Genomic DNA, 12,431 nt, shown 5'->3' with positions numbered 1-12,431 from the left:
TGGACCCTGGCCCGCGAGGGCGGATAGCCCGGTGAGCCCTGTCAAGCTTAACCTTTTGGTGTTCAGGGCGACCAAGGACTCTGTTGAAGATGGCTTGTAGGGTAACAGGTCATCATCCTGAGTCGCTTCAGGGAGGCCTCGGACCCTAATGTTGCGCCTGCCTATATTATCCAGGTCCTCAAGATGGTGGTTAAAGTCCCGGATAGTAGATGCGTGTGAGGCCAGTTGAGAGTGGATTTGAGAGATTTCATGCTTAACGTCACCCACTCTTCCTCTAAAGACGTATCTCTGGTAGAAAGATGATGAAGGTCAGATCGCAGCATGTTGATCTCAGATCTGCAGGTCTCACGTACTTCCTGGATAAGCAAACGGAAGTCTTGCTTAGTAGGCATACAGCGAACATAATCACGCCATGAGGTATATGCCCCAGGGTCTGCATCCAAGTCAGCGGCAACATAGGCAGGGGCAACATGGGCAGGAGTATCCCAAGCAGGAGCTGGGGGGGCTGCAGACGGTGAATAGTGTCCTAGGGATGGCTGGCAGAGAATAGCTGGCTGACAATTGGTCTGTGCGGGGGTGCTTTGCACATACCTTGGATGGGGGGTGAGTCCCCAGGTGCCCCGGAGATTGTTGGAGCTGGGGGGGGGGGTGCAGAGAGAGGAGCTCCACTTAGGTGTGGTGGAGAGATAGCTCCATCCCCGTCCGTCTGGAAGCACTGTGCTCCATCCCCATGCATCTGGGAGCGTTGTGCTCCATCCCCATGTGTCTGGGGACGCTGCGGACCATCAGTGTGCGGCTGGGAATGCTGCGGCAAGGGGCGAGGATCCCAATCAGGAGCGGGTGAGGACGGCGTGAAAGTCTGAGCCGTCATGGAAGGCGGGGGCTCCACAAGGCAGGGGGGGGGGGAATGGCTGGGAAAGGCTGCCCAGGAGATGGCCGCTGTGGCAGGTGGGGGATCTGGCCTGAGGGCGGAGGGTAGTGTCCAGGGTGGAGGCGGCTGTGATGTCCCCTTCCGAGCCATACCTGTGAGTCCCGGTTCCTGGGGTGAAAGGCGTGGAGGCATCAGGCACGGGGGTCGAGGCCGGCGCCATCTTGGCCGCGTGGAGTCCCGCCGGGGATTCCGGACCAAAGTACTCCGTGATGAGCGGCGGGGGTGCAGAGGAGGACCTGGTATTGTGTCCCAGAGGCTTAGGGTTCTTTTGCTTTTTGGGTTTACCCATGATCATGCAGGCGAGTGGTAAGAAAGTAGGCTAAGCAGACAGGCCTGGCGAGGAGCTTCAGCAGCGCGCGTCTGATCCCGCTGCCATCCAAGCCACGCCCCCCGAAAAGTAAATTTTAAAGTCCTCTCGGGTTCACTCTATGGGTCACTTCCCAATCCTATTCCCCTAATTCCCTCTTCTAGGGTGAATAAACAAAGTTCAACTAATCTTTTGTTGTAGCTAATGTTCTCCATGCCCCTTATTAAGCAGTATGTCTCAAGCACTTTATTCACCTCTTATTTTTCGTCAAACATTTTGATTTTGTTATACTACAGAGTATGCAGCTGAACTAACTGCATGTCAAGCAAAAATTGTCCGGCTTTTTTTTTTTTTTTTAATGGTGCCGATTCTAAACCTAATGATGGCCACAAACATAATTTTTGGTTTCGAAGCAGCTTACTGCTAACAGTGCATTTTGTATATGTATGGCAGGGTACATTGTAGATTGTGTGGATATGTTTGACTGTGGCTGAAATTGCTAGAAAAATGCTGAGTACGTGTGAAATGGTTAAAACTGCTCCATTGGGGAGATTTGCCTTTATTTTTGTAGACACAACTGAAAGAGAGTGGAAATCTCTCCAAAGTGAGGTAAATCCCTTTTAGATATTTTCTATTCCTGCTCTGGTGACCTTTTAAAAAAAATTTGAGGACATTCACCCTCTCCATTTGTTCTGTGACCACTGTCGGATATCAATAAAAATGTTCTAACCCCTCTCCAAACTATCGCAAATAAAATATAAAATCATTAGATACACAAAGCTTTATAAACATGCAGCACCATTATTAATAAAGTTTATAGGTTAAGGCTACTGCCTCCACAGGATATTAAAAAAAAATACGTATCGACCGAAACTGAGGAAATTTTTATAATTTTTTTTATCTTTTTTGGGGATATTTATTATAGCAAAAAATATAGAATTTTTTTCAAAATTGTCGCTCTATTTTTGTTTATAGCGCAAAAAATAAAAACCGCAGAGGTGATCAAATACCACCAAAAGAAAGCTCTATTTGTTGGGGAAAAAAGGACGGCAATTTTGTTTGGGAGCCACGTCGCAATTGTCAAAGCGACGCAGTGCTGAATCGCAAAAAGGGGCAAGGTCCTTAACTTGCATAATGGTCCGGGTCTTAAGTGGTTAATATCCCAGAAATTAAAAGCCAATAAGGCTTTCAGACAGATGCAATGTGGTTTGACATGGTTTTAGCCTGCGTGTTAGGAGCTGGTTAGCTGCGCTTTCCCATAAAGTTATAACGTGTCCTGTAGTTTTGGTGCGCTTTCTGAAATCACACCAAAGCGAGCATGCTGCATATTTGTGCTTTCAGAAAGCACACCAAACAAGCAGGACATAATATACAGTATCCCACAAAAGTAAGTACACCCCTCCCCATTTTTGTAAATATTTTAGTATATCTTTTCATGTGACAACCCGGAAGAAATTGCACTTTACTACAATGTAAAGTAATGAGTGTATAGCTTGTATAACAGTGTGAATTTGCTGTCCCCCTCAAAAGAACTCGACGCACAGCCATTAATTTTTTCGCTGCCAGGCCCTGTGCTCAATTTTGAACACTCAGGTGGCCAGACCATTTTTGCAATTTTTCCTTTTCTTTTTTCTTTTTCACTTTTATCTTTCAGAGTTTGTAAAAAAAAACCCAAACCACATTATTTCTGAAAGCACATGATCAGTAGAAACAAAAAGAAGGGGTTATTGATTTTTTTTTTTTTTAGACCCTACGGTATTTGTGCAAATGTTTATCAAACCGATATATTTGGGAAAAAATACACTAAAACCATTGGCAGATAAAAACAGCTAATTTTACAAAATCCTGCCAAGTTCCAACTAAATATAAAGGCTTTACCTGTATGGAGTTAATACATAACAAATATTGGTAATTTTTACAAAATGGTTAAAATCGAACGTACGCAAAAATGTAAATACAGTGGAACCTCGGATTACGAGCATAATCAGTTCCAGGAGTATGCTCGTAATCCAAAGTACTCGCATATCAAATTGAGTTTCCCCATTGAAGTCAATGGAAACGAAAATAATTAGTTCCGCATGGGATGCAATACCGCATGTGGCCAGAGGCGGGACGCCAGACAGCCTCGGAAACGGGCGAAAATGCCAAGGATACTTCGGCTGACCTTGGCAAACCTCGGAAATAATTCCTACCAGAGATTTGCTGTCAGCCGTGCTGTTTTCTGACCTTACCGTGCATTTCCGAATGGCGCCGGCGCCCCACACCATTTTGGCCTGAATCGTGCTAATTTTGCGAGACAACACTCACAAACCGAGTCACGATTTTTTTTAAATACAGTGCTCGTATTGCAAAATGCTCGTTATCCGCATTACTAGCAATCCGAGGTTCCACTGTATACAAATTTCTTAGATCTGAAGATTTACATTTTTCCCTTACAGTATTCAGAATTTATGAAAGACCCCCCAATTTTTACCAAATCGATATTTTCGCTAAAAATACATGAAAATCATTATTGGCAGATACAAACATAGCAAAATTCCTGCTAAATATAAAAGCTTTTTTTTTTATGTTGCACATACCGTGTTTTGCCTGGTTCAGATTTGGCTTCCGGGTACTCACTCCCGCGGGAGTAGGCGTTTCTAGCCTGAGGCGCAATGTAATCTGGGAGTTCGCCCAGATGTGTCATGTCCTTCCGAAAAAGGCACCCCCGGCGGATAAGGAAACCCCTGTACTGCGCAGGCACGTCACGAACCTCAACGGAGTTTCCGAAAGTAGCCGAACATGTAGAGCTGCGAGTCAGCTCTACAGGGCGCCTGCGCAGTCAGCTCTACACGGCTAGTAGTTGTTGCGCAGGCGTCGTGTAGAGCTAACTCGCAGCTCTACATGTTCGGCTACTTTCAGAAACTCAGTTAAGGTTCGTGACGCGCCTGCGCAGTACAGGAGGGGGGGTCCTTATCCGCCGGGGGTGCCTTTTTCAGCAGAACACCGTCCGCAGCTTGTGGGCTTCACAATGCCCACAAGCAAAATGGAAACTTGGAAGAGCTGATTTTAAAAGTTCATCTTTTGCCGGAAAACAGACTGGGGAGGTCTGAAGTCACCAAACACGTGAGTACTAATTGGTGATCTACAAACACATTGAATGCAGCAAAAAAAAAAAAACGATCTGCTGTGGAACCCCCGCTTTTAACCTGTATTAATAAATTTTTTGGAGAGAAATGGTGAAAAACAGAGGTAGGCAAAAGTTTTAGAGAAATCTGGAGGCTTTTCCCTTTTCACTTACAGCTTTCATAATCTTGTTAAAGACCCCCCAAACCATACCTTTTCTGAAAGCACATGGCCAGTAGAATAAAGAGGAGGTCCTATTGTTTTTTTAGGCAGCACAATATTTGCGCAAATGTTTATCAAAACATAGCAAAAAAATACACTAAAATCCATAATCGTGCACAAAATTCCTACTAAATTCCTAAGAAAGCCTCATTCACATATGGCATACTAAAGTGTACACCCATGGGGGGCTAGGTTTACCTGCAAAGGAATGCACAGGTGTTCCATGCATCCCTGTACAGGCAGTCCCATTTATGTCAATTGGGATGCACAGGCCTAGCTGCTGTTTCCAATCTGACATTTGTGTGGATGTGGGTACATGACTCCAAACTCGGACAGTGTGAGCTCAGGGGCATGCATGCAGGCCTACGTGGATGTAAAATTGAGAGCAATGGCTCTGTTTGTGCAGGTGTGTGAACAAGACCTTAGGCCCCTTTCACACAAGCACACCGTTCAGATCTGCCTGTCTATTTTTGGACCACCCATTGTTCTCTATGGAGAGGCTAATGTAAATGGACATGTGCCCATTTACACCCGCCTGCATTCGATCAAGTCCAGTCTACTAGCAAACAGAGGGATGGGGATCTGGACTGGACAGGCAGTCCTTTTTCATCTGACTGCCCCATAGAGAATAGCAAGCTGTGCCGGGTCCATTCTGCATCTGTGGAGCGGACACAGACCTGTCATCCGCCTGCTCAGCAGGGATCAGCAGACGGATCTCCCGCTGAGCAGGCAAATCTGTTTGACAAATCCGCTCCATGTGAAAGGGGTCTTACCAGGAGCGGCTGGCCCATTGGGGCACTGGGGTGCCGGACCACATGATTAGAGCCTGAGGCTCGATTTTTCTTGAAAAAGCGTGGGCTGAGGGCGCAGAGAATTGCACCCAGAACCCACCTACTTGTGACAATAGCGAATTAATATTCACTAATGTCTTCTGGCTTCTCACAAGAGAACCGAGGAGGGGTGAGTGCGGGGGGGACCGACACCTTGGGGGCTGATTGTTTTGAGGTGGGGGGGTGAAAGGCATAGAGGGGGGGCAGTTTTAAGATGAAAGGGAGCAGCGGGAGGTGGAGTGGCAGGTGACAGGGAAGCGGCGCCATGGGTGGGGGAAGGGTCACATTTAGGGTTAATAACTCTGATCAGTGGGTTGTAATTTGCTGATCAGAGTTATAGAATTGTTCAGCAGAGTCTGCTGAACAATTCTAATGTAAGCTTATGGTCATTGAAGGCACCATATGCTTATAGGAGAGGGAGAAATTATGTCTGTACGCCGTACGGACTTGGCCACCTGCAGGAACTTTTTAGGTTCATACGTCATATGGACTTGGCAGTGAAAGGGTTAATGTCTAAAATGTTGGCAACAAAAGTACACTTCTAAGTGAAAAGGTCCAAATTGGGCCCTGTATCGGAGCGTCCCACACTCCGCTTGAGTGCTTCCGTCATATACCACTTCCTATCAGTCTGGATATAGATATCGGATATTCCAGCTGCTCTCAACACACGACGAGATGAGACTTGTTTGTGTGCTAAACATGGAGTGTTTAATAGAACCAAGAATGCAACCTTATATACAGTTTAAAGAGGATGTAACCAGAACATAAATTAACATGAGCTAATTAAGTAATTTACCCAGACGAGGTGACTCTGAGATATGACCTTTCAGAGTAGACGTGTGCAAAAACAATAAGGATATGGACAGCCGCACTCCAGTAACTTGAAAAAAGACGTGCCCTTTATTGGGTACAGGTAAAAAAGCACTACAGATATCAGCACACAGTGGGATAAATGGCTAAACGGAGCGGCAGCTCTCTTACCTTTCAGAGTAGACGTCCCGTATCTGCTCACCTGCTATACAATACACATTATCATAAGTGTAAACACAGGACATCTTCACAAAATAGCAGGGTCAATTAGCACAGAGAACAGAGAGATGGCTGGAGGTGATGGCATTAGCAACAGTATGAATGAGTCAATCTTACAATTAACCCGTTGAGTTCAGACTCAACAACCAGTAAATAGTTCTTTACAGATATCCTGGAATATATTGAAGATAATAATTACATAATCCATCTCAGGAAGTCCAAGATATCATTTCTCAGTCATCCTATGCCCCTAGTGGACATAGGATGGTTTTAGACATAAGAGGGTCCGAGTCTGTCACATTTCTTCACCATCAAAAGTCGACTAACAAGGTTCCAGACCTCCACCTGGTCTGGACATGCGTTAGTCGGACAAAGGGAACTCAGTCTGTCCGCATGACCTCCAATCTTGGCTGCAAGGAGTAGTTGACACCAGTAGGTGTGGGGCAGAGGTCTTTGACTCTCTGTCCGGCTGCCAGCGCTTCAGCTGGGTGTTTTTTTAACATTCCGGGGCTTGGGCTGCTGCTGGGCAGAGGGGCCGACCTCCGCAGCTTCCTGAAGCTGTAGAGACACTATGTGCTAGGCAGGGGCCAGCGGCGCTCTGCCCTTTTGCTGGGGACTCCACATCATCCGCTCCAGCTAACCGTTGGGGAAGGAGGCTGGATTCCTCCACACCCAAACTGTGTAGCTGCCATTGGGGAGGTGAGCTGGCTGCTTCCTTTTCCATTCTCTCATCTGGCTGCTGGGACAACATATCTGTGGTTCTGTCTCCCAGATACACAGATCTTTGCTGGGGAGGAAAGACCACGTTCTCCACCCTGGCCAACTGTTGGGGAGGGACGATGAACACCTCCTCCTCCCTTCTCCCCCTGTATCTGCTGCTGAGAAGTGATCGCCACCTTCTCGCCCTGAGCCTCTGGAACTGCCACAGGGGTGGGGCAGAGGTCTTGAACCCTCTGTCTGGTGACCAGTGCTTTAGCTGGGGAAGTTCCTTGCAACTCCACAGATACTGCTGTTGGTGATGGGCAGAGCATAGTGAAGTGTGGCCCTGATACCAGCTCTTCTGCTTGAGGCTCCTCAGGTTGTTCTTCCTTAGCAGAAAAGACTATCAAATCCCCTGTCTCTGCATCTGGTGTCTGGGGATAGAGGTTCACCATCTCCTGTCCGTGGAACCCAGAAGATGCGATCGGTGTTGGGCAGAGGTTAGCAGTTCTCTGCCCTGCTGTCAGCACTTCCTGTGTCCACCATAAGACCTCTGCGTCCATAGCTGCGGGGGCAGGTTGGCAAAGCTCACTGTTACTCTGCCACATTTGCCGACTCTTAAGCCAGGATTTCAGAATTGTCCACTGGTATTTCCTTATACTCCCAGGCAAAGGGAGCCCAGCCCTGGCGCTGAGCAGAGTCTAGCAGTCGTCTGTAGGCGATCTCCAGCTCCCATTCTTGAACGGCCAGAAACTCCAAATCTTCCAGTGCACTTCCGAGATGTTCAGTAGCCCTTCTCTGAAATCCATGATTTTGTCCAACTGCCACTCCAAATCACTCCCAAAGTTAGAGTCCCCTGTCAGCTTCACGTACAACAGTCCCAGGCCGCCGTAGCTTAAGCCTTCGGTTGGGCTGTCATCCGCTATCCTGGGACATGCTTGGGATACATGCCACCGAAGGGCTCTGTAGCTCTCATCCAGCCGCATCTCTGCCCAGACCAGCCTGCCTAATTCAGCTGTCTGTTCCTTGTGCGGTTTTCCTCCCATTAACAGCACCCGCAATCCATACTGCGACCAGTACCTTAACCGGTTGGAGGGGAGAGCTTTTCCCTGGTGTCGCTGCTCACGGGCTAGCGCTTCCTTCCAGAGTTCGCAGCGAATAGAATCAAACTATCCCAGCGGGACCTGCTCTGATACCGGTCCTCTGTGCTGTATCTGCTTCTCTTGCAACCTCTTTCCGAATTCCTCTTCCATGTCGGCTGGTATCTGTACCTCTCCTCTCCTGCTATCCGAACTTTGGATACAGGTGGAGGTTGGATGTCCCCGACTGCATTAAACGTCCTGCTGCTAGCCACCAATGTAATGGAACGTCCCACACTCTGCTTGAGTGCTTCCGTCATATACCGCTTTCTATCAGTCTGGATATAGATAGATATTCCAGCTGCTCTCAACACACAACGAGACGAGACTTGTTTGTGTGCTAAACATGGAGTGGTAGAACCAAGAATGCAACTTTATATACAGTTTAAAGGAAGATGTAACCAGAACATAAATTAACATGAGCTAATTAATCATTTACCCAGACGAGGTGACTCCGAGATATGACCTTTCAGAGTAGATGTCCCGTCTCTGCTCACCTGCTATACAATACACATTATCATAAGTGTAAACACAGGACATCTTCACACAATAGCAGGGTCAATTAGCACAGAGAACAGAGAGGTGGCTGGAGGTGACGGCATTAGCAACAGTATGAATGAGTCACTCTTAAAATGAACCCGTTGAGTTCAGAATCAACAACCAGTGAATAGTTCTTTACAGATATCCTGGAATATATTGTGGATAATAATTACATAATAATCCCATAATAATCCCATCTCAGGTAGTCCAAGATATCATTTCTCAGTCATCCTATGCCCCTAGTGGACATAGGATGATTTTAGACATAAGAGAGTCCGAGTCTGTCACAGGCCCAATTAGCCATTTTCCCTCCCCGTTGTAATGTGACTCATTAGTGTTACAAGGTCTCAGGTGTGAATGGGGAGCAGGTGTGTTTTGGTGTCCTAGCTCTCTTACTGGTCACTGGACGTTCAACAAGGCACCTAATGGCAAGGAACTGAGGATCTGAAAAAAAAATGAATTATTGCTCTACATATAGCCTATGCCAGGGATGGCGAACCAGATGTTTTGGAATTACATTACCCATGATGCTCAACTACACTGCAGTGTGCAAGAGCATCATGGGAAATATAGTTTCAAAACATCTGGGGGTGCCAAAGTATGCCATCACTGACCTAAGCTATATGAATATTGGCAAGACCCTGAAACTGAGCTGCAGCATGGTGGCCAAGACCGGACAGGTTCCACTCAGGACAGGCCTCGCCATGGTTGACCAAAGAAGTTGAGTGCACATGCTCAGCGTCCTATGCAGAGGTTGTCTTTGGGAAATGGACGTACGAGTGCTGCCAGCATTGCTGCAGAGGTTGAAGGAGGGCTGTTAGTGCTCAGACCATACGCCACACATGGCATCAAATTGGTCTGCATGGCTGTCGTCCCAGAAGGAAGCCTCTTTTAAAGATGATGCACAAGAAAGACTGCAAACACTTTGCAGAAGACAAGCAGACTAAGGACATGAATTACTGGAACCATGTCCTGTGGTGTGATGAGACCAAGATAAACATATTTGGTTTAAATGATGTCAAGCGTGTGTGGTGGCAACCAGGTGAGGAGTAGAAAGGCAAGTGTGTCTTGCCTACAGTCAGGCATGGTTCATTGAGGGACCCCTCTAATGTCAACATGTACTGTGACATACTGAAGTAGAGCATGATCCCCTCACTTCGGAGACTGGACCACAGGGCAGAATTCCAACATAATGACCCTAAACACACCTCCAAGAAGACTACTGCCTTGCTCAACAAGCTGAGGGTAAAGGTGATGGACTAGCCAAGCATGTCTCCAGACCTAAACCCTATTGAGCATATGTGGGGCTTCCTCAAACGGAAGATGGGGGAGCGCAAGGTCTCTAACATCCACCAGCTCCGCAATGTCGTCATGCAGATGTGGAAGAGAACTCCAGTGGCAACCTTTGAAACTCTGGTGAACTCCATGCCCAAGAGGGTTAAGGCAGTGCTGGAAAGTAATGATAGCCACACAAAATATTGACACTTGGGGCCCAATTTGGACTCTTTTACTTAGGGGTGTACTCACTTTTGTTGCCAGCAGTTTTAGACCTTAATGGCTGTGTTGTTATTTTGAGGGGACAGCACATTTACACATTTTTGCAGAAAAAAATGTGCATTTTTTTTTTTCCTGCAGGAGCCTGAAAAGCATTGCACCTGCAATCAGCCCTGTTTCCTTTTGTACAGACTTTGTATTTGGAAGCCGGAGGACATGTCGGCACTACGAGAGCGCTCATCAGGGCCCCCTCAGATCATTGAAACTACAAGTCTGCCACACTGGCAGACTGGACTTGTAGGTTATTAATTCACAGGAACATGTGAACGATGTGGCTATGTGTGTAAAGTGCCCCACACCTGCACATTTTCTGGAAAGTGACAGCATGTGCAGGGAGAGTAACCTCCACCTGCTGTCACAGGGAGGGGAGGATCCTGGGGAGAAGAGGCAAGAGATGGCACATGTTTACCCTTAACCACTTCCCATCCCGTGTATAGTGATATGACGGCCGCAAGGTGGCTCTGCCATCCTGGGTGGTCGTCATATCATGTCCTCGGGCCTCCCATCCGCTAGGGGGCGAGCGCGTGCCTGGCGGCTGCAATGTCCGTCGGGCACCTGCGATTGCCAGTTACACAGATCCACGTTCTGTCGGGGAGAGGAGACAGATGTACATAGGGACAACGATCAGTCAACTCCTCCCACAATTGGAATCACTCCCTAGGGCACACATTTAACCCCTTGTTTGCCCCCTTGTGTTAACCCCTTCCCCGCCAGTCACATTTTACACAGTAATCAATTCATTTTTATAGCACTGATCTCTGTATAAATGTGGTCCCAAAAATGTGTCTGTGTGTCCAATATATCCATCGCAATGTCAGTCACTAAAAAAATCGCAGATCCGTTGCCATTACTAGTTAAAAAATAATAAATGCCATAAATCTATCTCCTATTTTGTAGATGCTTTAACTTATTTTGCGCAAACCAATCATACACTTATTTCAATGTATTTTTTACCAAAAATTATCAAGAAGACATATCGGCCTAAATTGAGGAAAAAATAAAAATTGACGCTCTTTTGTTTATAGCGCAAAAAATAAAAACCGCAGAGGTGATCAAATACCACCAAAAGTAATCTCTATTTGTGGGGGAAAAAAACAAAGATTTATTTGGGTACAGTGTTCCATGACCGCTCAATCTGCCACAGTGCTTAAAACAAAAAATTGGTCTGGGCAGGAAGGGGGTAAAAATGCCCTGTATTGAAGTGGTTAAATACATGTTCCAAAGGTGAAATTATCCATTAGCAGTTTGTTTATTGCAAGCTGCACTGTTTTAACACTAAAGGTTGCAACCTAGAAATTGGTGCCTCTTCCTCGCCTGACCGTTATTATTGGTCCTGACTATGTTTTCTGTTCTTTTAGGTCGTTCTGCTTTTGTAAAAGCCTTCGGGTTGAAGTGTGAAGATTTGAAATGTTTGAGGAATGGAGCACCGAATTTAACTTCTTACTAATACTCCTAGTTGAGGTTCCCATTTTTATTTTGTAGACCATTTCAGAAGACCATTTCACAATAAGCCAATACAAATATATGCACTTCTCTTGGCACTTTTTTGGTAAGACAGATATTTATTTTAGACTAGGCAATGTGCATATTAATGGGAAGGCTGTGAACATTCCAGAATATTAACTTGTACTTTCAAGAAAATATATATAATTGAATTATTAAAATGTTTTATCATTGTTTTATTTGTTTTTATTTTAGCCCAGTGTACAATTTTTGTGTTTTTTATTTGAGTCCATATTTGTCGTGGGCAGCCTAGTTTTTTTTCAGATTTATGTATCCAACTAAAGAGTTTTTTTTTTTTGCTTGCAAAAGCTTGAACTGCTATAATATGGTGGAATATAACTTTTCAGTTATAAATCTAATTGTGTCTACATTGGTTAACTTGTCTTTTCTTTACACTATTCGTTTGACATCCAGAACTGTTTTATATTGCACTTTTTTTTTTTTTCCTCGCCTCAGAGAACTATCAGGAGACTTGATCAATATGCATTCATTCGCAGTCTCCTTAGTTCACATGATGGTTGGAAAACATTTTTATGTTATTGCAAAAGTGCATTTATATATATATTGCACAT

General features: G+C 45.8%; 1 protein-coding gene across 2 annotated transcripts in view; it reads left to right on the top strand.

Moving 5' to 3' along the window:
- Window positions 1-12,033, top strand: part of TBCCD1 (TBCC domain containing 1) — a 121,981-nt gene extending 109,948 nt beyond the window's left edge. For both annotated transcript variants that reach the window (XM_040357103.1, XM_040357102.1), the window contains one exon: window positions 11,715-12,033. In XM_040357103.1, coding sequence (XP_040213037.1) covers window positions 11,715-11,754 — 40 coding nt within the window. In that variant the 3' untranslated portion in view covers window positions 11,755-12,033. The remainder of the gene's footprint in view (window positions 1-11,714) is intronic.
- The last annotated feature ends 398 nt before the right edge of the window (window positions 12,034-12,431 follow it).

The sequence above is a fragment of the Rana temporaria genome, chromosome 6, assembly GCF_905171775.1.
Source record: "Rana temporaria chromosome 6, aRanTem1.1, whole genome shotgun sequence".
NCBI classification, from domain to species: domain Eukaryota; kingdom Metazoa; phylum Chordata; class Amphibia; order Anura; family Ranidae; genus Rana; species Rana temporaria.
This window is presented reverse-complemented; position numbering and strand designations above follow the sequence as displayed.